General features: G+C 44.9%; 1 protein-coding gene across 4 annotated transcripts in view; it reads left to right on the top strand.

The window, feature by feature from the left end:
• The window catches only part of WDR59 (WD repeat domain 59), an 85,782-nt gene extending 60,537 nt beyond the window's left edge, over positions 1-25,245 (top strand). For 3 of the 4 annotated variants that reach the window (XM_019413180.2, XM_019413184.2, XM_019413183.2), the window contains exons 18-27: positions 286-439; positions 4,002-4,058; positions 9,514-9,647; positions 10,771-10,852; positions 14,260-14,372; positions 15,732-15,882; positions 15,978-16,050; positions 17,231-17,357; positions 17,512-17,654; positions 24,505-25,245. In XM_019413180.2, coding sequence (XP_019268725.1) covers positions 286-439; positions 4,002-4,058; positions 9,514-9,647; positions 10,771-10,852; positions 14,260-14,372; positions 15,732-15,882; positions 15,978-16,050; positions 17,231-17,357; positions 17,512-17,654; positions 24,505-24,740 — 1,270 coding nt within the window. In that variant the 3' untranslated portion in view covers positions 24,741-25,245. The remainder of the gene's footprint in view (positions 1-285; positions 440-4,001; positions 4,059-9,513; positions 9,648-10,770; positions 10,853-14,259; positions 14,373-15,731; positions 15,883-15,977; positions 16,051-17,230; positions 17,358-17,511; positions 17,655-24,504) is intronic. The other variant, XM_019413181.2, reaches the window with a different exon arrangement.
• The last annotated feature ends 2,630 nt before the right edge of the window (positions 25,246-27,875 follow it).

The raw sequence follows: 27,875 nt of genomic DNA, 5'->3' as shown, positions 1-27,875 counted from the left end.
GTTTCTAATGTATAGAAATGCAGATTTTTATCGATTGGCCTTGTATCTAAATTCACTTGTTCATTCTCATAGTTTGTAGATTCCTTTGATTTTCTATGTATACAGTCTTAGAAGTATTCTCCGCTTTTGCAGACAAAAGCCGTGTTTTGTTCTTTTTGTTGAGTTTCCTTTTTTTCCCGTTTTACCCATCTTTTCCTCTTGGTTTCATCATGTGCTTAGGAGCAACAGTATTTGGAAATAAGGAAAGACTGAAGCCAGTATGGATAATTCTGTTTTCAACTACAGGTCTCTGTCAGCCTTGTCTGCTTATCATACTGGCTTGATTGCGCCAATGAAGATCCGCACAGAGGCCCCTGGGAACCTTCGTTTATACAGTGGGAGCCCCACTCGAAGTGAGAAAGAGCAGGTCTCCATCAGCTCCTTCTACTACAAGGAGCGGGTAAGCAGGAGAGGCATGGCCTCTGATTCTCATTCCTTCTAGATTTTCGTTCTTTGTCTCTCTGCCTACTCTGCACAGCAGCTAAGTTAGCGATGCCCCTATAGTCTCTTTCAAAATTAGTTGGTTCAAGAAAGACCTTTGCTTCGTTCCTTTCAGTTGGTTTTAACTACTGTGAATTGTGTGTGTGGAGGGATGGGTTGGTTCTTAGAATCCATATTCTTCGCTCCCCATTTAACCCTATGCTTGTTACCCCCATTTACGAAGCTTGATTCCCCTTGTTTCAGGTAGCATAATTTAGCTACAGATCTTCCTTCATATTCTGATGTTTGTCAACAAATTTAGGGATGCTTCTGAAGGCTTGGGATCTCGATATATTTAGAAGTTCATAGTGGTGAAAAGTTAAAGTTGATCTCTAAGAGATCTTAGGCTTTTACTAAATCTCCACTGAAATGCCCATCTGAATGGTCAGTTTATACAAAATCACCTGAGCCTGTCCTGTGTTCCTGAGTTCTTAAGGAACTCATCATTCCTAATGTAGCTATTAAGCTGTCAGAAGCAGAAGCCTTTGGTGACGACAGTGTAGAGAATGTTGGCAGAGCGTAGGAATGCTTCTAAGAACTCTTCCTGTGTTGTCAGATTGAGAGGCTGGTTTAAACTGGCTTTTAACTGAAATGATGTTTTAAGCAGAGCTCGGTCCTTAGGAATTCTTTGTTGTCCCCGGCTAAATGATGGATTGACTCTAATTGAAATGTGTTTTTTAAAAAATTGAATTATTTTAAATAAAAACCCAATTTCCAGCAAGTGTTAGAGGTGTCTTCACCTCAATTGCATTGTATTGTCTAACCTTGGTTCACACTGATAGTTGTCCACCTCTGACTTTGTTTAGTCTTAGAGTTTGTATGTGACTGAAATGAGCGAGCGGCAGGAGCTGATGCTTGAGATAGGCCGACCTTGGACAAAACCACTCATTTGAATGGGGACAGTGATATTTTTGTTGCCTTTCCGTAGTCCCCTTCTTCACATCTCTGATGGAACTGTGCCCCTCTGGCCGTTGCTGACTGTCTCAGAACACATATATCCCCATAAGTCCTTTACATTCAAAATTTTTAGGATTTCCCTCCCACTCCCTCCAAGCAAGCTAGCAGTCAGCTGGCTAGATGGTCAGAACTAGGGCATTTTATTGACATAATAGCCAAACAGACTCCTGGTTGGGTAAATGGGGGAATTTTCTTGAGTGTGAGGGCCCATTTGAGGAGATCTCTTAGTCCAAGAGAGTTCTCAGTCCTCCTTTGAATCATGTCATGTGTTACTCATGCTTGGGTTTGGATTGGGAAAGTAGGTTGACTAGCACTTTTGACCCTGATAGTGCAAAAAGGCCACGTCTAGTCAAAATAACTCCATTTCCGCCATGGGGCCTCTCCTAATGCAAAAACATTTGTAAAGCCTTACGCCCATGTTTTTCACGGTCTGGCCTCTTTTACTATAAATACCACAATCACAAAGAGGGACCAAAGGCACATAGATAATTCCCTTGTATCAGGTAGGATCTGCTGGGGAGGAGGGTGAGGACTGTGATCCTTCATTTTGGGATGATTCCCGGTGTACAGCTTCTCCACAGAAAATGGGCTCTTATAGTCCCTTAGGATGACCTAGTATAGCAAATGGTCTTTAAGTTTTATTTGAGATAGTGACCACATAAAAGGGGAGCAGACACTTTTATTATAATTTTATTTGAAACTTTTGTATTTCTGTATAATATACGTACAGAACAGTTCACAAATCATTAGCAGTAACTCAGTGAACTAACAACACCCAGGCCAAGAAGTAGAACATTATAAGAACTCTAGAAGCCCTGGGGGAGGGAGGCACATTTCAGTGGGTGACAGATAGATAGTAGTCATTAGGTGACATCCTATGAAATTACTGATATTTGACCATTTTTAATCTCAAAAAAAAGTTTCATGTGGTTCAGCTGTATAAAGTAGTTAAGTGAGTGAGTCATTTTGTGATGAATCTGAAATAAATTCATCTCTCCTTAAACCTTGTTCACGTTCATCCCATTTACACGGGGCAGAGGGCGGGGTGGGGGAGTTAGGGAAATGAAATACGGCAACCCGGCCATGATATCTTATATAGGCCATCTTCCTTCCTGTTAGAGGTCAATATGGTTTTATCCCTCAAGGAGTATTTTCTTATCCTCAGGTATCTAGTTTGACATGTCAAATAATACCACTTTTATTACTTTTGTTCTCGAAATGATTCCAGATCACTAAATTTCTCTGTGCTGAAGTCTTTATTTTCAGCCCCAATTTTTCTCCTACATATTTTTATTCTCTTTTAGATCTCTACCCCTGAGGTCTATAAATGAGTAAGAATAAAGGAAAAAAATATGACCATGTTAAAGTATAGCAGTGTAGGAATTATAGAGTATTTTGGAGATTATAAGAATCTTTATGGAGTCTTTGGGGATTTTCTGTTCATTTCTCTTGTTTTTTGGTGTGTTTTTAACCTGCCCTACTTAGGTCATATTATCATATTCACCCAAATGTTCTCCAGATGAAATTCCAAGGTTCTCTCCTAAATATTTTAAAATGTGAGAGACCTAAAAAAAACCCAGCAACAACTATCAAATTTCATAGGAAGTTAGAAAGTCCAGAGAGATGCTAACGTTCATTTGGTAACTGGACCACCTATTAATAGTTGGTGAAATATTGTTTATTCCTAGGGCAATTCAGAAGACCTAGAACTTGGGATAAACATTAGGCATTGGCCTATAAACATTTTTACATTTTGCAACCTCCACCCATGCTTCAGTTTATGTTACTAAAATAGCTCTAGTGTAAATAACTGAGGAGGTCTTGAAGTTAATAGGATAATTTCTGATTTCCCATAAACAGTGCTTTTCAGCCCCAGTTTCACACTGATGCGCATGTTGTTAGCACGTGCCCCCGGGACAGCAGCTTTTCAGCTTTGCTCCCTCATTCCCTTCATTTCTCATGGGCTCTTGCCTCCCCATGGTATCACTCCGAAAATAGTCCTGCAACCCCAAGGTCAAGGCTTCCAATTTCCCCCATTGGCCCCACCCACCCCAACCACACATCAGAAACAATTTGGTGTTAGTCTACCAACGAACTTCTTCATTTTTAGGAATGAGAATCTTCTCGCACAAATGTATGCTCTTGGTGGGGAGAGTAGACCCTCTACCTATTTCTCTGCTTGCCCTACGATCTTAATCCTCATGAGAGTACTATAAACCTTGACCTTGTCAGAGCTGTATTGATGCCAGCCTCCTGAATATCTTGAAATGTGTTTGGAACCAAAGAATTATGACATTGAAGCTGGGTTTGGAGTGCAGTGGGTCTGGAGGGAGGTGAGGGAATCTCCAAATATTGCTGTGGTTAGGTTCAGATTTTTAGTCATGCAAACCTGATTTTGCAGTATATTGTGGTACCTTTTAATCCATCAAATATGTGGGAAGCTTTCATTTTATTCTATATTTTTCCCTTTTAATTTTCTTGGTGTTTTTCTTCCCTCCTCCTGGGTGTAACGTTTTCACGCACAGATGTCTCCTCGCTCTGCCCGGCGACGTTGGTCCATACAAGCAATTAACGACTTCCCGGTACTGTGCGCTGTGCAAATGCTCTCCTTGACTAATCCTGTCTGCCCAAAGGCCCAAGAATAAAATGCCACCTGCCTGGCTTTGAGGAACCTGAATGACAGGCTGGCTGGTTTTCAGGACCAGCACAATAAATTTTTCACTCTTGGGAGTCAAGTGCCGAGGGCTTCCTCTTTTTTTCATCCAGTTTCAAATGGATGAGTACTGGTATCATTAAGGATTGTGAATGGACTTCTTTGAAAATGAAGCCAAACACTGGGTTTCTTGGAAAGAACCCCATCTGTAAGCCTTTAGCTCACCTGATTTCATTTGGAGTATTTGTATAATTTCCTGGAGCTTTCAAAAGCCTACCTTTGGCATGGGGTGAAGCAGAGGAAGATATAAGAGGCTTCCACCATTTTGTCTCTCTGTTTTTATCGTCTTAGTCTAGTTCAAAGAGGGAAGTGCTCACCTGCTTCATTGGCATGATGCATAAGCTAGTTTTTAATCCTTCGGGAACTCTCTGGAACAAATTTTTTCCTTACCATCAGTATTTTGCATTGCACCAAAACCTCTGCTGTGGACATCTCTCTTCCTTTTCTTTCCTTCTTACTCATTCCTATTGGCCATCCCCCTCTTCTGTCTTCCTCTCCCACCCCCTCCATGTTTCAGTAGTGCCAAGGTGGCCTCAGGCTGTGTAGGGCAGCCTTGTGGCTTTTGTGTAAATTTCACTGGGTCTACAAAATATTTAGGGGAACAGTCCTATAGCCTTTTCATATCAAAACCAGTTGAAATCAGGAGCCCTGATTCTCAGGTGCCACTGCTGCCGACAACTTGGAGGCGGAGCCGCCAACGTGGCCACCTTTCCTCCAAAAGCCTGTCCCAGCCAACCCGACTGTGGAATTTCCACTGATTTTCCAGAAGTCTCTGCTCCTGCTGCTATTGAAATAGGAACTCATTTTGACTCACTGCCCACTCTGCTGATTATGCATTGTTGGTGGGGTTGCTGCGAAGCAGTTGGTGGCTTATTCTTGGGCTGTTTTTACATTTAACCCATTTATTGGCATTGATGTCGCCTCCGGTTGTAGCAGTAACACTGGTGGTACAGTCGCAAGCTGGCTATATTGGTTGTCATTCAGTGCTATTCGCACCAATGCCTCCCCCTCCCCCGGTCCTTTCCTCCCTGTCCTCTTTCCTATGATCCCATGAACGCCTTCTTGGTATGTTCAGAGGAGCATCCCGGTGCTCATCATGTGATAATTGTCTGTCTTGTTGTGTCTCTCTTCCCTCAATCCCTGCTTATGAAATCTGTGGGGAAGGGGGCATTTTCTACTGATGGGGCATTGAGAAGACCTAAGAGAAGTGCGGGGCCCTTGGCCTCCCACAGGTACCGATCCTTGCACAGAAAAGTATCCAGATGTAAGCCCGTCAGAGTGGGACTGCGGCAGCGCAGGAGGCTTAAGGGGCTTTCGTGCCAAAGTGCCCTCCCCTCCCCTGGAAAGTTCAGCCCCATGTCAGCCTCGTGTGTCATCAGCTGACAGTTGCACAGACGAGAGATTCCTAAAATCGCCAGCAAGATGGAAGGGAAGAAGAAGTCTCGGGGAGGAGTAGTTGGGATGGGAACCCTTTCTTGCTGCAGGAAAGTTGTCCGTGCTCGTTAGGAAGCAGCAAGGATGCGTAGCCCAACCTCTTATTTGAGACTGAGCATGTCTTCGTTTAGGCAGCCTTGTTATAATTGCATCCCCAGAATATTTGGCCACTAGACTGAGTACCGAGGGACCCTCTAGGCTGAAGGGGAAATAGTTCATACCTAAAAACCACCAACCAATAAATAGAAAACACAAAACTTTTCTGACCCCTTATAGATTTCGATAATGTTTTGCAGTTATTCCTTGCTGGATTCAATGACTGAGTAGCGCTGTCCCACAATTGCCTTACAGTTTGATTCTTGGTGGCAGCTCTGGTGAGGGAGATCCAGTGGTCGCGAACCTCCTTCTGTTACAGGCTCAAAGGCAGCTTCGTGAGTTTCCACAAAACGTCATCTCTACATCAGAGAAACACCTAGAAGCCTGGTGTCTCCAGAAGTTGACAAGGAAGTTCCAGGAAATACAGACTGTGATTTCTATCATTCAGTGAAGGATAATGGCAGCAAGTGGTCCAAGACCACTGTCTTTTCCTTTTCTCCCAGTACTTTTTGATGACTCCCATGGGTTGGTTTCCGCCAGTCTCCATAACCAGGGACCGCAGACGGGCAGGGGCAAAGCATCTCTTTGGACTCACTTCTCTTCTCTCTGAACGTGCCCGCCCTTTAACGCATCCCAAAAGGAGACTAAACAGACTGAGGCTGCGGCTCTGGAGCCTGGCCTGAAATACAGCATCTGGGCCCGAGCCTGGTGTGCTCCACGTGAAGCCAGTAGCTTTGGCCGCCGCGTGTCTCGGCCAGTGTTCAACGTGCTGCTCTGGCTCAGCGGAACGTGCTCGTGGTACTTGGCGGAGAAGTGAAATGAGAAGTAATCGTAGAGGCTGGTGTGTCAGGGAGGCCTCACTGCAGTCAGTTGTTGATCTCCTCACATGCAGAAGTGATTCCATTTAAAAATGGACCACACTGCTTACGTATTAACAGGTAGCTTCGGCTTAGGCCTTTTTTTTTTTTTCTTTTTTAATCTGAAATCCTGCGCTCAAAAACGAGTTAACAGGTATGGGCTTAGCAGCCTGACAGCCTGTGTTCAAATCCCAGCTCTGCATGGCCTCACATCCTCGTTTGTGAGGTGGAGGCAACGCCCGCTCTGCCGGAGAGCCGTGTGACGCCCACACTCGCGGAGGGTGAACGGCCCAAAGCAGCAGCTGATGTTCGTAATGACAGACACATCTTTCAATCCTGTGTCAAACATTTACACGCTTGGACTGTGTCAAGGGCATCTCTCACTGCCCGTGTCCTGGCTGCTCCACAGCCGTTTGGAGTTAAGGCTGTGGGGAAAATAGGACACTTGCTCATGATTTTCCACGTCCATTATCCGGGTCCCTGTGCTCAAGTATTTATTCTTGACATTCCAAAGTGATCGCTTTCAGAAATAACTCAAGTCCGCGAGGAAAAACATGTTTAAATGAGCTAGTCTGCATGCAGAGGAACCAGTTTGGGCACACGGACCTTAGTATTTTGCTTTCATTAGGTTCGCTTCAAAAGGCCAGAAATTGAGGTTTGCAGTATGGTCTGAGAGCTAGTAGACCCCATCCCTCGTGAGGCCTCCTTTTATTTCCACTGTTGAGTTAAATGGAGCTACATTGAAGAGCTCAACTGTCCAAGTGCTGCTCGTTTTCTCTTTGTAATAAGGAGCCAGAGTGTCTGCCTGGAACAGTATTTGAGAAGCCTCCCACCCAACCCAGAAAACCCGTGAGGTGGATCATATTCCATTCCAGGTGGAATCTTCTTACTGTAGGTCTTTTCTTTTATTTCTTTCCTACTTTTTCAACCCAGTCCCCTAAGTCTCATCTGAGATGACCAATTATGGGAGACCTACTCGGGTGTTGTTTCCTGGGATTTTTAAACTCCTGGAAACCTGGATGAAAAAGTCTGTGTACTTACACCCTCCCTGTTCAGTTAACCGCACTGTGCTGTTCCCGTCACTGCCCTGTAGATGTACACGAAACTGCCCTGCCTAAAACCGGTCACATCGAAGTATCTCATGCATGTGTGACGACCTCCGTCTTGTGTCAGTTAACATTGCCTGCCTCCAGCCCATGCTGACAGGTTGTTTGCTCTTTAGCACCTTCTCCCCTTACTTGCATCCACATCATGTTATTTGTGGCTAAAAGACTAGTGTTTTCATGAATATATACATAATTCTTTAGAAAATAGCCAGGGCTGGTAGAGAACTGAAGGGCTGCTATGCAGTAATCGATGAGGCTTCCTGATGTATGGGTAAATAGCAATGTGTACGAATAAAGAACACGTGGTAACTAAATTACTTCCAACGATCAAATGGCTTAAGGTCCCAAATTGATAATGTAGCAATATATATCTACAAATTATGATAAATAATTCAGAGACTTCAGCTAAACTTCGTTTACCTGCCGTGAACCAAGTCCAGGTGCCCTGGATCTAAGAGGTTCCATACACTTACTGAGCCAATAGGAAGTTACCTGCATTGGGCACCTTTGGGGATTAGAGGGGACATCACTGGTCAGAAGCAACTAAATGCAGACCGTGACTAAGGAATGGAAGAGTGATTGTATAAAAATCACTTGTGGAAAATGAATTATTTGTGAGTAATCTAAGTAATGATTTAATCTAAATTCCCGTGGGCTTATAGACGTTCATAATCGTTGCGTATTTTTTAATTGCACGTTTTCAGTTCGCACTCTCACCTTTTCATTGTGCCCTTATTAATCTTGCAAGATTGGAACGGAGCTCATCCTAAGACAGTTACCAGTGAGCACAGAGAGCGACATGAGACTAAACTCACAGCCAGTGAGTAGCTCAGCCAGGGTCACGGTGAGCCAGCCGTGCCGTAATAAGACCAGCACACCTTGGTTTTCTGACTCCAGTTTGCAGACTCTTTCGCTAGCAACTTTAATTAATAAGTATGTCACTTCCCCCCTGAGTTGAGTCACTCTGGTGGCCCCCTTTTTTAACTTCAGCAATAAAATGAGATAGAATATTGCTCCCTTGGCTGGTTGTCATTTTGAATGTACCAGATGAGGCTACACTGATAATTCTCCTTTTCCAGGACATCTCTCGTTTCCCACATACAGGCTCCTTTGTAGGTGAGGCTCTGGGGAGACAGGACAGTTGCTCATGATCATCCACATCCATTACCCAGGTCCCTCTGCTCAGCTATTTTTGACATTCTAAAATGATCACTTTTAGAAATAATTCAAATCTGCTAGGAAAAACCTGGTAATTCTCTTGAGCTGCTATGTTTCTCTGTCTGCCTGCCACAGATTAAGGTTTGCAGAGCCCACACCGCTGTGTGTGAATTAAATTCTCAGCAAATCCTGTTAAAGCTGTCTGAGAAGAAGAAAACCTTTGGTTAGTTTCAAGCAAGAACTTTGAATCTAAGGCTGATCCCAACCTTGAAAGTTGCTCTTCCCCCACATTTTTGTGGTCTTTACTAACTTATTTACCTGCTGTTCGTTCGTTCTTTCTTTCTTTCTTTCTTTCTTTCTTTCTTCTTCTTGTTTTTTGGGGTTTTTTTTGTTGTTTTTTTAAATTCTAAATTCAAGGCGTCTGTTTTTGGGCACCTGCAGAATGTATGTAGCATTGCGGTAGGGTGCTTATTTTCCTGTTAGGATTTTGGACCAAGAGCTCAATGCCCTTTGCCATCCTTTTATTTCCTACAGATGCTGATTCATATAATTGTGGGCATGATGTAATGCAAAGCCTCTGCAAATAACCAATGACCCAACTCTGATGTGCTCTGCAACCGTAGGTTTCCATTCGTCCAAGTCCCTGTTAGTTATATCTCGTCATCTCCCCCAGAAATCCCGGAGATGGAAAAGCAAGCGTGAGGGATCGGACTCCGGCAATCGACCCATCAAGGCTGCGGGGAAGGTTATCATCCAGGACACTGCGTGCCTTCTTCCTGTTCACAAGTCACTGGGAGAACTGTACATGTAAGTGCGCCCTGCTTATCACAGTCATCACGATCAAAGTTGTGTTCGTTTGCTTGTTTTTAAGTATCGGAACCCTTTCCTCAAAAGCGGTTTCAGAAGACCGGTGTACCAGCTTTCTATTGCTGCATAAGGAGGTACCAGAAACTTAGCGGCTTCAAACAACATACACTTATTGTCTCAGTTTCTATGGGTCAGGAGTCTGAGCATGGCCTAGCTAGGTCCTTGCTCAGATCTCACCAGGCTGAAATCTGGAGGTGGCCAGGTGGTGGTCTTATCCAATGTTCAGAGTCCTCTTCCAAGTTCATTCAGGAGTTTAGCAGAATTCAGTTCCTTGAAGCCGTAGAACTTGATGGTTTTCATCTTCTCTGAGACCAGGACAGGACGCCTCACCTTCTTTCTAAGGTCTCACCTGATTAGGTCAGGCCCACCTAAGATAATCTCCCTTTTGACGCATTCAAAGTGGACTGATTAATAACCTAATCTTGGGTGTCATCGCCCATCAACATCCACTGGTCTCACCCACGATTAAAGGCACGGGATATCATAGAAGATGTGTAGAGCAGGAGGCCGAAATCTTGGGAACGGCCTCAGAATTCTGCTTTCTGTGCCAGTATGCAAAACCGTTAAAAGCAGAGCCATTTTGCTTGAAGAGAGTTGGGAGGCTAGTAGCAGGCATACAGAGGCTGGCCTGTGGCCACTCTTTTTCTCGAACCTGCATACATAGCAAAAAGTTTATTTTGTAACATATACACAGCACACCACTCTTTGTGTTAGACACCTCAGTGTTACACGTATTTAAATCCATTTTTATTCAACCCTGAAGCCTGGGGAAATCCGTAGAAGGGCTGGTTGCCAAGTTGACATTTGAGGCTGTCCTCCTGTCCTGACTTTAGAGAGGCGAGCAATTTCACCTTCCCCAGGCGGGAACCCACGGCCTCATATGAGCTGTAGGTAAGCTTTTTCTCCATATCATGTAGCAAGGGAGAAGCGGAAGGCCCACACAGATAAGACATTTTGGGTGACAACTGAAGAGGCACCTTTTTGTCTGTCTGTTAGTCTGGGGGTAATTGGTTCAGGAAGTTAGACTAAAAAAAAACTTCTTAACTCTTTTTTTAAATTTCAGATTGAATGTGAATGATATTCAAGAAACATGTCAGAAGAATGCCACTTCGGCCTTGCTCGTAGGAAGGAAGGACCTTGTCCAGGTATTGTGCATCCCTTCTGATGGCAATCTGGATTTTCCTTTTTGAGCAGGTTGTTGTCACTGTATGGTTGTGGTTTAATGACATTTCAAGCGGGGCCTCCTATTCTGTAATCCCTCTCCCATTTTCTTTGATAAACATCAGGGCAAGAGCAGCTTTTTAAATCCTTTGGGTATTTTTCTCATTAGTGCTTAGTTGAGAAGATCCTAAAGCTCACATACTGAGAATTTTTTATTACATTTCTTTTCTGTTCTGGTACCATGGTGATTGTTATACATCTAAATGTGGGTATCTATACCCTTGCCATTTGCGCCTTTAATTCCGTTTTGTTGGTGTTTTTATACTTTTAAAAATGCTTTGTTTCATAAAAAGTTTACCAAAGCATTCCTTTAGGTGGAAACATGTTTCCGTTTTAAAATACGACGTAAAATAAAATATGATGTAATAGAACAAAAATGTTAATTCTCTTCATCCTTGCAGGAACACATCAGTATATTAAAGTGAGCTGCTCCTATTTTTCTTAATAGCTTTATCGAGATATAGTCCATATATCATGCGATTCACTCATTTAAAACGTACCGTTCAGTGGCTTTTAGTATAGTCACAGTTTTGCAACCATGATCACAAGGGTTTCAGAACACTGCCGTAGGGGCGCCTGGGTGGCTTAGTCGTTTAAGGTCCAACTTTGGCTCAGGTCACGATCTCATGGTTTCTTGAGTTTGAGCCCCATATCGGGGGGGCTCTTTGCTGTCAGCACAGAACACACTTCAAATCCTCTGTCCTCCTTTCTCTGCCCCTCCCCCACTCTCTCTCTTTCAAAAATAAATAAACATTAAAGAAAAAATTTTGAAAAAAAAAAAGAACTAGAACACTGCCATAAACCACCCTACTTGGCTGTGTCTCCTGTCAGTCCCCTCTTCCCCACCCAGGCCTGGGCAACCACTAGTCCGCTCTGTCTCTCCTGTGCCCTTTATTCTGTAGTGTGAGCGTGTGATTGGGCAGTGAAACCCCTCTCAGCTCAGTTTTTCCCTCATAACTCTCCCACTGGCCCAGAGCTAAGGCCTTCCCATGATTTTTATCTGATTAAAAAATCCTTAAGATTTCCTTTTGTCTTCTCATAAACACTGTCCGGTCTCCACCCCCCAAACCCTTTTAACTGAGGTTGAGGGTCCTAGATTGAATCTGCTTCTCTAAGGACTTAGCCATCTCAGGGTCTGTGTACGCTAAAAAGGCACAAGAAAGTAGTAGAAACATTGTGGAATTTATCCCGGGAGGTGAAGGTCCAACTCTGCTCCTCATGGGATAGCCCTGGGTAAAGTAGTTCGGACTCGGTCAGCCTCTGTGTGTCTTTGTAAAATGAAAACCGGAAGGTTAATTGCATCATAGGATCGGTGAGGTTAGCAGATGCAGTCAGTCCTAAGGCACACCCACGGTTCGTGTTGTGAAAAATCATTCTCTGCAAAAAAACTACTTCCTAAGGTATTTTTGTTTTATTTTGTGGAAGTTTTCAGTATTTTTCTGGGAGTTGATTTGGAAGGTCAGGCTAGTCTGCGTGAACTTGAAAGACCCTTCCCTTGGGTTCAGACAGACCCGGGTTTAAACCTAGGCTCTCACTTTTTTTGTTGTGTGATCCGGGGTAGCCACCTAATCTTTATGAGCCTCAATTTCCTCGACCTGAGCCAAAGTCAGATGCTTAACCAACCTCAAGTTTCTTGCCTGAATCAGTACTTGTGTGCATTAAGTACACTGGTACCACTTAATTTATTACTTATTTTTTTATTTATTTTGGTGAAAAAATTTAGATTTAGCCAGCTGAACTCAGTTTTGTTGGCAATCCCAATTTTGTTGGCAACGTCCAAAGCATCATAGTCGGGAGCCAAACATATGCTTTCTTTTCTCCGTCGGGGCTGATCAGAGTGTTGACCTTGGCCACATCATTGTCATAGAGCTTCTTCACAGCCTGTTTGATCGGTGCTTGTTGGCCTTGACATCCACAATGAACACAAGTGTGTTGTTGTCTCCTATTTTCTTCATGGCTGATGCTGGTAGCCGGGGTGGGGGTGGGGTGGGAACTTGATGGTGGCATAGCTTGTTTGTGTCAAGCTTGTTTCTCCTGGGGGTGCTCTTTCGAGGATATTTGGGCTGCCTTTGGAGGCACAGTGTCTTGGGCCATCGGAATGTAGGTGATGTGCGGATCTTCTTTCGTGACCGTGGACGCCTTTCAGCACTGCTTTCTTGGCCTTCAAAGCCTTTGCTTTGGCTTCAGCTTTGGGAGGGGCAGAGGCTTCTTTTTTCACTTTTGGTGCCATCTTCATGAAAGGGCTAATTTAATTGCTTTATTACATATCTGATGTATTTCTCTACCTGTTTTCCAGTATTTTTATTTGCTTCTTTTTTCTTATAGACTCTTTGACTAAAGTCTAAATTTCCTTCCTTTCAGGTTTCTCAGAGTCTAGTACAGGGTTTTCCAGTCCCTGGTCGTACAATGATGTATTGCTACTAAGAAGAAAGATTTCCCAAAAGTAGTATTCCTCTTAAGGAGGCTCTTAATATTAAGCGTGTGCTAAATCTTGGATTTAATAGACACTTAATGGACATTCGTTTCGGCTTGATGACCCCAAGCCCTGTGAGATTTCAGGTTTGGTGATGTTCCTCAGATTTGATGTCAACAAAAAGAAAACCAAGTCTATTTTGTCCTGGCCTATTTTTCTTTAGCTTTGTGAGTATACTAAAACTTCTGTAATGAAAGCAACATAGCTTCCTGTTACTTGGGCAAAGGACAGTTCTGCAGTGTGATACAGAATTCTATTTTTTCACCTCTGCCTGTTCACTAATGAAGCAGCAGCAGAAGTCACATGAGTTCGTGGTTAAATAGTCAACCCATTGAAGTTAATGCACAGTGTCATTCCTCTGAAGTATACTTAATAAAAGGCTTTTAAAATATTTATTTATTTATTAATTTTTGAGAGAGAGAGAGAGAGAGCATGTGCGTGTGCTTGTGCACGAGTGGGGGAGGAGCAGAGAGCGAGGGAGCCAGAGAATCCCAAGCAGGCTCCAAGCTGGCAGCACTGAGCCTGACGTGGGGCCCAAACTCACAAACACTCAGGAACACTCACAAATCATGAGATCAAGACCTGAGCTGAAATCGAGTGTCTGACTTAACTGACTGGGCCACCCAAGTGATCCTGCTTGATAGAAATTTTTAAGACTAGTGTTTCTTGAGCGGTGCAGTCCCCTGAGCATCTTGTTAAAATGCGAATTTTGAGTCAGTATGTCTAGAATGGGGCCTGATATTCCCAGGTTTTACTGCCCTCAGAGCAGCAAGGCTTTAGGATAGGTGGGGTTCTTTCATGCTTCCTGGTCCTCTCGTCCCCAGTCTGACTTTGAATGTTTCTCTTTGATCTGTCCAGGTTTGGTCGCTGGCTACAGTCGCTACAGATCTTTGCCTTGGCCCGAAGTCTGACCCAGATTTGGAAACGCCCTGGGCTCGACATCCATTCGGGCGACAGCTGCTGGAATCCTTGTAGGTTTAGAGAGCTAAAAGGGAGGAAACGAGTGATGTAAATTTTAGGTCTGTACACACTTTTCATTGTTATCATCGAAGAAGTCTGAAGAACGGGAGGAAGAAGTGAGATCTTTCCCGTTAGTGCTATAATAATTTCTGTGCAGAACTAACTTCTTATAACAGAAGGAACTATACAGTTTTTGTCATTTACGACAAAGATTGGAGACTCATGCGTCCTTTAGAGATTTATGCTTTAGTCTATAAGTAACATCAGTCTGAATAGAAGAATTTGAACTCTTTAGATGGTAAATATCTTGGGTGCTGTAGAGCTTTGCCCCCAAGAGTGGAGACTCTAATGCCACATTGGCTTACACATTTTCCAAGGGCAATGATGTTTTTACCCTATTAGGCAATTTATGGCAACACTGAATTTGTGTTTGATTGTTGCATTGGGATGTGGCAAGCTGGAAATACAATGTGCAAAATGATTTACCAGATAAAACCACTTGAACCTTCGTAACAGTTTGGCTCAGGTCTGGATAGAAAGACAGAAAAGCTCTAATTCCTCTGGTGGAGGATTTCTTTACTTACTTGTTGAGGCCAGACCTCGGACCTGTCCTCAAGCTTCAGTTGCCTCATGGTCATGCAGGGATGATAACAGTTGTTCTGTCCACATCACAGAAGGCTCAAATAAGATAGTGTGAAAACACCTTAAGAAATGTTAGACATTACTTGGTAGGAAAGTATCAATATCATTCTATCACAAAGGCCACATTGCCCCGATCCCTACCTCACATCCTAGCATAGTAGTCCTAAAAGGAGCAAAGAGGATGTGAGTACCTAAAAGGTAAAAATATTCCTTGTTGTTCTTATTTAATAGCTCATGCTCATAATTCCACCTTTGAGTCTGTCGCCAGCTCGCCATACCGTGGTGGTTGTACAGTGTTCTGAGCACCTTCACGCAGCTTTTGGTTCCACGAGTGAAGTGTGTAGAGACCCCCAGAAAGCAGTGGGATTCTTCTTGGAGTTGGAGAGACTGAGAGCACATGCATGGCCTCATTCAGATGTTAGTTTAGTCCCCTTAGTTCTTGGAGAAGCTACATTCAAGTCTGAGCCATGCCTGGATGCCCACCAGAAACTTTTGAATGGGTTACCCGGGTCATTTGTAATACTTGGATATATTCTTTTCCAAAACAAATTTAGCCAGATTCTAATCAAACAGCTAGATCTGTAGAAAACCCTGGTTCCCGACAGGGGTTTGTGAGGCAGAATTAAGAACCTTCCCTCTCATCCCTATGGCAGCAACCTGCCATAAACTGTGACAGTTACCCTTCCTCTGTCTCTTCTCTTGACTTTTTTTCTGTCATCTTCTTCCAGGTTGGCTCATTACTGCCGACTCCGGGACGTCCAGACACTGGCCATGCTGTGCAGTGTGTTTGAAGCCCAGTCTCGGCCTCAGGGAATACCAAACCCCTTCGGACCTTTTCCTGGCCGGTCCTCTAACCTCGTGGTGTCCCACAGCCGATATGTAAGCTTGTGGCCTTCTGCTCTGTGTCTGACTTCTCCGAGAGGGAAGCATTCACAGGGCAGCGTGTTCTGACGCCGCGCCTGTCTGTCCTTCAGCCTAGCTTTACTTCCTCGGGCTCCTGCTCCAGCATGTCGGACCCAGGGCTCAACACTGGTGGCTGGAACATAGGTTGGTATGGAGCTGACTTGGCCACGCTGGATTTCTAGTGCTCTGAAGCTGTGTGCGAGTCGTTGATGTGTAAACTTCGGTTGATGGATATGCTCCATTTTTTCCTTGTTTCTCATTTCTCTTCCAATTTCCTATGATGGGGATGCTGTAGTCAGCAAGGCCTGGGCTTTCATGTTTGAACAGGCCAGTTTCCGGTCTGCCTGTGTGCCTTGCTGGGTTGCTTTCCAACGTAGAACTTTGCGAAACTGACAGTGGGACTTCTTTGTGCTCACCCCGTAAACCCAACCCTCATCCTTTCTCCTTCATGGCACCCTCCCCCTCCCCCCCCCCACCCCCCCCCACCCCCCCGCCTGCCCCCGTCATCTGCCACTTCTGTTATCCGCCTCTTCCCACGCACTGTTTTCGACGTGGAGAAGTAAAGATGAGCCTGATTCTGGCTGGCCATAAAGACCTATTTAATGAATAAGTGTATTTGTGGTTTACGGATTTTTGCAATTCCTTTTTAAAGATCATCTTCGTTTTCTTGAGGGTGCCTGGGCGGCTCGGTCAATTAAGCACCCGACTCTTGATCTCACTTCAGGTCTTCATCTCGGGGTTGTGAGTTCAATCCCTGCATTGGCTCCATGCTGGGCATGAAGCCTATTTAAGTAAATACATAAAAATTACCTTAATTTTCTGGATTATAAAAGTCAGACCTGCCCAGTGAAGAAAAACAAAAAGTATTAGAGAAGAAAATAATCACCACTGAACCTCCACCTAGAAACAGTGTCTGTTAACATTCCAGAACATTTTTTCCCAATCTGTATATGTGTGTGTGTGGGGGGGGGGGGGGGGGGGGTGTCATTCTATATATACGATTTTGCGTTCTGTTTTTAATTGGATCATGAGCATTTTCTCATGTCATTTAAAAAGTCTTTATGAGTCATGACTGCTTTATCCAATGTTCCGTGTCACTACACCATAATTTGCTGCTTGAACATTATGTGTATACTTAATTATCTGGTCACCTGAGCAGTAAATACCTAGACAAAAAGGCAAGGCTGAGAAGGAGTTCTGTTCAGTTATATTTCTCAGCATCTTCCAGGGACTAAATTGGGCGCATTCTGCATTATGAGGGTGTTCAGGCCCTTTCCATGCCTTCTCTGATTTCCCTTTTTCCTTCCCATTTGATTTTCTTCAGCGGGAAGGGAGGCAGAACATGTATCTTCACCTTGGGGAGAGTCTTCTCCAGAAGAAATCCGCTTTGGGAGTCTTACCTACAGTGATCCTCGTGAGCGAGAACGTGACCAGCATGATAAAAATAAAAGGTAACGACCTTCCCGGGCGAGAGCTGCAATTTCATAATGCTTAGATTCTCCAAAATTAGGACTCTTGCCTTAAGAAAGGCATATTGAGTTCATTTGGTATCGAGCTTGTTTTTTCTTAAAGGAACTGACAGGAAATCTTTTGAGTTTTATCCAGGCTTCTGGACCCTGCCAATACCCAGCAATTTGATGACTTTAAGAAATGCTATGGAGAAATCCTCTATCGCTGGGGGCTGAGAGAGAAACGAGCTGAGGTGCTGAAGTTTGTCTCCTGTCCTCCTGATCCTCACAAAGGGATCGGTGAATATCAATTTCTTTCTTTTCCTGTCACTGTCTGAAAGGTCCCATAATTTAGTTTGTCTGTAATGTAAGACTTGGAGTGAAGTGTTTTAGCTTCTCACTTTCAAGCTGCCAAAAACCCCTGCCTTTCATGACAAGCGTAAATTTCTCTTCTAAATAGAAGTAGTCCTGTGTGTGGTACTCAGATAGTGATTTCAACGAGGGGTACTTATCCATATATTCCCCTATTGTATATCAAGCACATTCTTCCCCTTCTGGAGTTCACAGACAAGTAGGGAGCAAAATTAAGTAGTTATAAGTGGTGATCCGTGTTTATGAGCAAACAAAACGGATGTTGGTGCAGGGAGGGAGAATTTTAGGTAAGGTGTTGCAGTGGACTGGGAAGGCCTTTCTGAGGGGCTGAGGTCTGAGGGGTGAGAAGGAGCCATCCGTGAGGAGAGCAGTAGATATAAACAAGTGAAGGAAGGCAGTGGCTAGAACACAATGAGCAAGAAGAGGGGTACCAGGTCAGACTGTAGGATAATTAGGGACTTGTAAGTCAGGGTACAGCGTTGGGCTTGTATTCTGAGTCCAGTGGTAAGCGTCCAAGGTATTCAGAGGTAAGTGACATGCTCTCATTTTTATTTTAAGAGAATCACTGGCTGTTAAACGAAGAAAGGATTGGAGGAGGGCAGGGGTGAAAGTCTGAAGGCTGTTAGGATAGTCAGAGGGAGATCTCCGGTCTAATGTCAGGCTGTGTCAATAGAGGTAGAGAGAGAGGGATTAAAAATACATTTTAGAGGGAGACTTACCATAATACACTAACAAATTGGATGTCGGATTGCGGGGAAGAGACAGAGCTTATTAGGTAATTTCTGGGTTTCTAGCTTGAGCAGCTGGGTAGGTGGTGGTGCCCAAATTAAGACAGAAAATTAGGAGCCCTGTTAGGGGCCGGAGATGTGTATGAGATGCCAGACCGTTCAGTCCCATATGTGGCCAGATGTGTGTCTGGAGCTCAAAGGGGAGCCTGGGGCTAGAACTAGGAGTCTGGGAACCTCCGTCATGTAGGCGGTCCTGAAGCTGTGATAGTGGGTACCTTGCCCTGGGCCTGGGGGTGGGGAGGGGGGAGGCCCGGTGGGGCAGGGGGAAGAATACAGGGAGAGCGAGTGCCCACCCACTCCGGGCCGTGAGAGAAACCAGCCCTTGCACTGGCGTCTAGAGGAAGAACCAGAAACAAACTTAGAATGAGACACCAGTGAGTTTTGAGGAAAAGCAAGACCGTGACCTGAAAGGAGCCAAGAGAAGAGATAGGTCTTAAAGGGTGACGTGGAAGACTGCCAGAGAGGGTGGTTTCAACACACATGGATTTCCTCTCTCCCCCGGATGCCCCAGAGCATCTATCCAGAGCTTTCCTGAAAAGGCATAACCGTGTACGGGGAACAGTGTTGGCAATAGCATTTGGGGTCAGGGAGGCAGATAGGTTAGTGGTAGCTGATTTTATGGGGCCTGAATGGACAGGTGGAAAAACAGTAACACACGTCACAGAACCACCTGCCCCAACGATGGCTCAGGATTTAGTTATGCCCAGTACCTCTGGAAGTGGCATGAAGGTAAGAGTAAGCACAGTATTGTTTGATGGCCTTTTTAGGCCAGACCCCTGCCCCTAGTTTGCAGAGCAGGTTATTACCCTTTCTCTAGCACTATAGAAAATTGGAAATATTCGTTCTCCAGAGAAGGCAGACACCTTTCCACATTGAAAGGGCCCACCAATGGGGCGCCTGGGTGGCTCAGTCGGTTAAGCATCCGACTTCGGCTCAGGTCGTGATCTCGCAGTCTGTGAGTTCAAGCCCCCGTGTCGGGCTCTGTGCTGACAGCTCAGAGCCTGGAGTCTGTTTCACATTCTTAGTCTCCCTCTCTGTCTGACCCTCCCCCATTCATGGTCTGTCTCTCTCTGTCTTAAAAATAAATAAACGTTAAAAAAAAAAAAAAAAGAAAGGGCTCACCAAGCATTTAGTGTAGTGAATGAAGAAAGTCCCAGGATGAAGAGCATACCCTGGGAGCTTCCAGAGAGGGAAAGCAGGATAAGGAAAATGGATGGCACCACACTTCTCAGGAGCAGTGAACTAGATACTGGAAAGGAGAGGACAATGAATGCATCAGTGCCTTCAGAATTCTCCAGAAAATGGTTTCTCACCTGGAATTCTACCCAAATTATCAGTCACGTGTGAAAGTAAACCTTCACCCTCTCCAAGAAGGAGATTCAGTCTAAGAAAGCAGGGAGTCGGGATGATGTTAAAGGGAGATCCACATGGCCAACCCAGAGACAGATCCAGTTTGGAGCTTCAGGAGCATTGTCTCCAAGAAGAGAAAGTTAGAAAAATATCTAATGGATTTCAGTGTCTGATATATTTATAGAGATTCAGATATTTGATAGAGGGTTCGCAGGTGAATCATGCTAAGCCAACTAAGCAAATGAAAACAACAAGACGGTTACTAACTCTGAGAAAAACCAAATGTGCAGGAAAGGAAAAGTCATCATGGTTATGTGGCTCGGCTCGATTGATGTTCACCTAGGTAGATGGTGGGACGGGGTATATGAGTGGATGGTGGGATTGAGGAGTAGAAGAAGCTGCCAGGTGAAAGTTGAGGTAATGCTTCAGTGTGGAAGTTAAGAATTGGCTTCATAAATGTGGTGTTTGAGAATAGGAAGGTAGAAACAGAAGAAAAAGTTAAATGAGTTGGAAGGTTTTCCTCCTGAGAGTGAGGGGCAAGGGAGGTGGAAGGGAATGTTGGTTTTGTTAATAAGATGTCTAGCATTATTTGACTCTTTAAGTTGTATGTATATAGTTTCAATTAAAAAACCCAAACAGGGCGCACCTGGCTGGCTCATTCGGCAGAGCATGTGACTCTTGATCTCAGGGTTGTGAGTTCAAGCCCCTTGTTGGGTGTAGAAATTAACTTAAAATCTAAAAAACAAACCAGAGTAATACATAGATCTGCATATTGAAGGATTATTTTAATACGGATTATTTTGGTGTATGTACTTGAGGAAATGCAAAGATGCAAAATACTATTTGGGTAATATATTTTTCAGAGCATATAAATGCATGAAAGTTTATCAGAGAGAGGATTGCAGGCCTAGAGCAGTTTGTCTTGTAGAATTAGTTTTCAGGAAAATCTATGAGTCACAGAGACAGGTAACTGGTATATTGCACTCTTACTGACATCTACCATGAGAAGCATCATGCCAGGTTCTGTTGGCCGTACGAGGAAATCCAGGGGGTGGTTTGGTGGGGATGGGCGGGGGTTAACAAGAAGCCTGTAATCCAATCAGAGAAGTAAAACAGGAACTCACAAAGACTCAGATGATCTTGAAGAATGAATAATATGTTCTAATACCTTTACAAAGAGCACTGCAAGATTTCAGAGGGAGGGGGTTATGAAAACAGACTCACAGACAAAAGCATTTAAATATTTTCATTTTTATTATTTGGAAGAATTGGACTGTTCATATATAGCAAACAGATATTGAGAGAAAAATGCTACAAGGTCACCAGGGCTACGTACATTTAGGCTCCAAATTGCTGGAAAACCAGCACTTTCCCCTTGGCCTAATCACATCAGCAAGGGTTATCCGATACCAGCAGTGAATTTTAGGAATAAGATTGTTGTCATTTAGGGAGTTAGATTTATAGAGAGAGGCAAAGCTTCACCTATTTTGAAGGAGTACTGCTGGGCAGAATATTCTTTTGAAAAGCCATCTCCATCATAAGATGGGTTTTGATTTTGTTGTTTTCCACTATGGCGTGTGGTGCTTGGTCACAGTGATGGCAGAGCAAGGTGTTTGCTTTGCTTTGTCAGCCCCGCCTCCCAAATCTTGCGCCAGAGGCGTGCATCTGCCCACCTCAATTTTGTTCAGCAATTTTTATTTAGCTTATTAATTAATTTATGTCTTATTTTATTTGACTTCCATTTATTAATTTAGCGTCTTATTTTTTTGGCTGGTTTTATTTACACTTGTGTAATTGATGTTCATGACACAACTCTTCCCTATGAGGGGCCATATGACACTAAGCCTCCGGAGCTGGCTTCTGCCTGAGGGTTTCATAGAGCCTCGGAAATCGCAATTTCATCGTTTATGTGCCAGACGTGTTTTTATTGTCCTTATTAGTTTGTCTCTTAGGAACCAAGAATGATCCGTTTCACCTCCGCCACGTTTCCCCTGCAAAGCCTACACCTGTGGTTGTACGCTTCCTTCCCTGAGATCCCCAGGTTTGTCAGTTTTCCTATAAAAGATACCTGACAGCTTCCCGATCACAAACAAACTCTACAGCCCTTTGCATATCCAAATGTGGTGACACTTAGCGCGAACCCCACCAGCATGGCCCAGAAGTGTGCACACCCTTCTCAGTAATGGCCGGTCCATCATGTGTAACAGTAAGAGGCAAGAGAGAAATACTAAAACTACACTTAGTGACGTAGTGTTTCCGTATTTTCTCTCTTTGTGAATTTGTATCCACTTAGAAATTGTTCACATCCACCCCCCCCCCACAAATGATTCATTAATTAACTAAATGAAATGTTAGTTCAGAGCCTTAATAAGGATTTTTAGAAATTATACTTAAACTGACTTACTGTGAAGAAACACAGTTACCGATGACATTGAGTTTTTCAGGGAGATGACATTTTAGTAATTTTACCCGGATAGATATGGAGGATAATTAAGTTTACATTTACAGTTATCTCAAATGTCAAAGAACAACCCTTTTTTATTTTGTGTCTTATTATTTTATTTTTTAATAATTTTTTTAAGCTTATTTATTTATTTTGACAGAGACAGAGAGCACAAGCAGGGGAGCGTAGAGAGGGAGAGAGAGAGAGAATCCCAAGCAGGCTTGCAGGGTCAGCAAGCCCGACGTGGGGCTCAAACTCATGAAACTGCGAGATCATGACCTGAGCCCAAATCAAGAGTTGGACGCTTAACCGACTGAGCCACCCAGGCGCCCCAAGAACAACCTTTTTTTTTTTTTTAAAGCCATACTATAATTCACTATGTTGAACATGCACTTTTTGCATTCTTTAAAGAATTCTTTGCATCTTTAAAGGTTGAATCTTATCAAACCAATAAAACTACTAAAGGAAATATAAGAAATTTAAACTAATTAGGCTTTTCACAAGAACATAAACCAAAGTCTTACCTGACATAAACAGTCAGGCTTAGAGGGACAAGACATGGCTGTTTTTAACCAAGATCACCAAACCACTCTAATCTGTCTCACGATTGACCTGAACCAGGACTATCATAAAATCTTTCCTTAGTTACCATGTATTTTAGAAGTCTTTAGTGGTACATTTTTGTGACCACCCGCCGTCACGAAGCAGAGGGAACTGGCTCTGGCGAAAGGAAGGCTCCTTCCTGTGTTGTAGGAGGTAGAAGGAGTAGAGGAACAGGTAGGGAGATGCAAAGGTTTGGTGGCTGGAGATGAAGGCTTCTCTTTTCTCAAGGCAGAGGGGAGGCCGGCAGGTGAGGGGAGCAGGGTGTGTGCGAGGAGTGCGCGGGCTGCTGCGGAGGCCGGAAGTGCCATCTGGGGAATGGCAGAGGAGCCCCCCACTCCAGCCCCCCACCCCCCACCCCCGCACTGGGAGTCTTTGGTGGATTTAGTGGGAAGTGCATCTTGACGGTGGGCCTTCCCTCACTAGTGCTCGTGGAGTCGGCAGCTCCACCGGGGCCGGAGGTTCTTCCGGGCGGTACCGTGGAGGGAGAGGTGGGGATACTTGCGAGCAAGTGATTGGGAGGTTGGTTCGCGTCACTCAGACTGGCCCCGGGGGAAGGTGACGCCAGAAAGGGTGAAGGCTGTGCATGACAGGTGAGGACCTGCGAGGCCACGTGGGCGGAGGGTCGGGGGGGTGGGTTTTGAAGGCACCAGGGATGGTGCCCAGAACCGGGGCTGAAGGAAGAGTGAGAACCAGAAGAGAAGTCCTGAGGGAACGGGGGTGTGTCCACGGTGCCACAGGTGAGAGCAGAGAAGAGGAGACAAGGGTGGCGAAGCCAGGCGGTGTTTCCTCAAGAGGAAAGGTGACGGTCTGGAGGCAGTAATGGGGCGCGGGCCTGCCGCTCCTGCCCTGGCGCTCTTCAGGAATCGAGACCAAGGTGGCCTTTGCTCCAGAGGTTGGCAGAGGTGGCAGGCTACAGGCAGGGCCGGGCGGCGAGGGCACCGTCCCGGGAGAGAGCGCAGCCGGTGGGGAGGTTTGCTCCCAAGCTGGCCCGCTGGAAGCGGGCCGGGCAGACGGGAGGTCGGTACTGGCCGCCCAGACTCGGGGTCATGCCTGAGGTAGACTAGGATGTGCAGGTGAGGGGGTTGGCCCTCGGGGTCTCTTCCTGGGGACCGGGGGCCAGCTGTCAGGTGGTCCTGACCGCAGTGTCCTGACCCGGCTCCTCTCGTGCCACTTGGTCATTGGTGGGCGGGTAGGGAAGACGGCGTGAGACTGGTCAGCCGTTGCTGGGTGTCACTGAGTCCTTCGCTTCTATCAGCAAACGATCGGTGGCCACCTCCACGAGCCAGGCCCGCGCAGCCACTGGCGTAGGAGAGAACGAGGCGTAGCTACCTCCTGGGCTTTTCACCCGAGGCCCCTGGCCACTGGGCGTCTGGCACGCTGTCCACCTGCACCCCGCCGGCAGGGACGGCAGCTTCTCTTTGTCAGACTTAGTGAGATTGTGGATGAAGAGCTGCTGTTGAAGAAAAGGGAGCACCACGGCCGTGATAGAATCCCGTAGAGTCCTCCAGCGAATACGTCGTTCTCACAGTGCCGTGTCCCTCTGTGGAACTAACTTACCGTGTCTCTTGTTCTGGCCATCCCCGCCCGTTCGCAGAGTTTGGCGTGTACTGCAGCCACTGTCGGAGCGAGGTCCGTGGCACGCAGTGTGCCATCTGCAAAGGCTTCACGTTCCAGTGTGCCATCTGCCACGTGGCGGTGCGCGGCTCGTCCAACTTCTGCCTGACCTGCGGGCACGGTGGGCACACCAGCCACATGATGGAGTGGTTTCGGACCCAGGAGGTGTGTCCCACCGGGTGTGGATGCCACTGCCTGCTTGAGAGTACATTCTGAACTTACAGACCTGGGAGTTGTCACAAATCCCGGAGGACCCCGTAAACGCTGGACGGCAAGTTCTCCGCCGGGAGAGAGGCTCCTGAAGCCATTCCCAGCTAGACTGGGGCACGTTCCCCTCAGAGACTGCCACAGCCCCAGCCGCTCATGAGCTTTTGTTTCTCTTCTGTGTGGCTGTTGATGGCAGGGATGTCACCGGGCAGGAGGAGAACAGATGTGCAGAGCCGCGTAGCCAGGTGGAAATTTCCTTGCAGAAAAGCACCTGGCTCCAGAGCCATGTTTACCTTTAAGGTGTTAACCATAAACCACTGAGCAGCATCCTTTCTGATGCTGTTTCAGACCACGGTGGGATGCAAAGGACCGTCTCCTGAGCCGAAGGACGATGGACATTAACTTAGTTGACAAGTGGGCCTCTGATGTAAATTGGTACATTTAACGGACTGATGGGTAGTGGCCTTTTAAAAATGCTAAATTATAAATATATGATGTACTTAAAGAGTCTAAAGGTGTCTCTTTTGTTTGTTATTTCTCTTCAAGCTGATCTTCCTTGGCTAATAACATTCAGGTAATTGTTTGGGAAAAAAAGACTGAACAATGTTTCATTTTTTAGTTTTTATTTTTAAAAATTTTTAATGTTTTGTTTATTCTTGAGAGAGAGACAGAGCCTGAGCGAGGGAGGGACACAGAATCCAAAGCAGGCTCCAGGCTCTGAGCTGTCAGCACAGAGCCCCACACGGGGCTCAAACTCATAAGCCATGAGATCATGACCTGAGCCAAAGTCGGACGCTCAACCAACTGAGCCACCCAGGGGCCCCTGAACAATGTTTTCATGAAATTGTTTTTACCCTGCTTCTAATTGAAGTTAACTCTTTTGGATAGGACCAAAGTCAACGCTCACATTTTCAAAGGAAATGCTGATTTACTCTTGTCATCTGATTGGAGAAGATAGGATTTGACATTGCAGTTTCTTTCGAACCCTTTTAATCATTTTATTTAGCAAAAGGAAAATGAAATGGCTTCACAGCATTGATAGTCAAGTCTCTCACTGCCACAGGGTAGGTTGGCTGAGTTCCGGCAAATTCCTTCCGCTCTTCATTTGGGCTTCTTCATAGACGTTGCCCTGTGTTTATCTGCGTTCCAAGTGACTGTGACTCACCTGTCCACCTATTTTATTCTCCAGAACAATTTTCAAACTCTTCACATATGTGCCAGGGAAATTTTTTTTTTTTCACATTGCTACTGAAATATATATTTGTTTCTTAGAATTTTATAGTTTCAGGGGTGCCTGGGTGGCTCAGTCAGAGTTAAGCATCCAGCTCTTGATTTCAGCTCAGGTCATGATCTCACGGTTCATGAGATTGAGTCCTGCGTCAGGCTCTGTGTTGAAAGTTCAGAGCCTGCTTGGGATCCTCTCTCTCCCTTTCAGATCTCCTCCCCACTCCCCCCAAAAATAAACGAACTTTTTTTTTTTTTAAGAATTTTTCTGTTCCAAATTGATTAACTTAAGAAATATAACAACATGTCTCAAAACATGTCATGCATCACTATGTTTTAAACTGTAGGTCAGGACCCAATAATGGATTGTGACATTGATTTAGTGGATAAAAACTAGCATTTAAAAAAATTGAAGTAGAGTAGAAGAGAAAAGATGAACATATACCATGCATACAGTGAATATCATTTTGTGTAACTTGTTTATGAGCGTATATGCACAACATAACTTCATTTCTAACTGAGGGTTGTGGTCAAAACATTTGGAAAACACTGTTCAGGATGATGCATCTACTTTGTCCCCTATGTTGCCAGGCACAGAGCACCGTGATGTAAGAGAAGCCTAGATTGTGTGCAGTGTGAGAGCAGAGGTATATAGCCTGGGCTCTGACCAAGGTCAGATGCCAGCATCTCCGCAGACTGAGCTGAGAAACGAGGTGCAACAGGTAGGTTGGGAGGCTGATAAAGGACGTGGCCCAGGAAGCCCGAATTTCTCCACTGTCTGTTTTTCATTTGCGTTGAGGCTGCTGTAATGGCCATCACAGGATGGCCATTTATACTAAGATATTTATACTAAGATCTGTTACCTTCTTCAGTGAAGTCACACCATTTGCAGAGAACAATCTTTTCTTGTTCCCCACTGCTCAAACTAATGTAAAATCTGTCCCTATCTGTCCTCATCAAGAATTAGATGTTTTTATTGTTTTAGTTTATTAGAATAACCTTGTCTTCTAAAACTAAAAAATCATCATAATGAGTGTTAAGAAATTTAAAGCTTAAAAGATTACATAATGTTGGGGTGCCTGGGTGGCTCAGTGAGTTGAACATCTGATTCTTGGTATCAGCTCAGGTCATGATGTCATGGTCATGGGATCCAGCACTGGGCATAGAACCTGCATGGGATTCTCATTCTCTCTCTGCCCCTATCCCACTCATGGGCTCTCTATAAATACATACATACATACATACATACATACATACATACATACAGAAGTAAAAGATTACATAATCTCTTCTTTCAACACGTGTGTTCCTTTTGAATTTCTAAGTTACCAGAACAAAAGCCTAATATATATATTTTTTTCCAAAGTCTAATATTTTAAGAATATTTGCATTTCAAGGTGGCAGATTGGGAGGACCCTAGGCTCACCTTGTCCCACGAACACAATTAGATAAATATCAAGTCATCCTAAATACCCCAGAAACCGACCTGAAGACTGCCAGAACAAACTCCACAACTAAAGGTAGAGAAGAGGACACACTGAAGAAGGTAGGAAGTGCAGAGGCATGGTTTAGGGGGGAAATGGACCATGGCTGCTGCAGAGGAGAGGGAGTTGTGGCCGTAGAGAAGGATGAGAGAGAAGAGCACACAGGCGGATGCATTAGGGGAATATTTCCCCAAGACTGTTGGCTTAGAAAATGAGAGGGGCCGAATTTCATGAGTGCTTGCAACCAGTAGGGCTTAAAGCCTGGAGTTTTAAAGGTCAGTGGACTTGGCTGGGATAGACCGTGGAAGACACTGTGCTGCTCCTGGAGGGAAACAATCCAGGGGCATACCGCATGGGAACTGATTGGAAGAGTGCCTAGGGTACACAGTCGGGAGAGTATTTGCTGTTCTTAGAGCACATCTCTGAAGAGGCAGTG

This window comes from Panthera pardus, unplaced genomic scaffold (genome assembly GCF_024362965.1).
Source record: "Panthera pardus isolate Hobbes unplaced genomic scaffold, ASM2436296v1 HiC_scaffold_19, whole genome shotgun sequence".
Lineage (NCBI taxonomy): Eukaryota > Metazoa > Chordata > Mammalia > Carnivora > Felidae > Panthera > Panthera pardus.
Note: the sequence above shows the minus strand (reverse complement) of the source record. Positions and strands in the feature narration are given on the sequence as shown.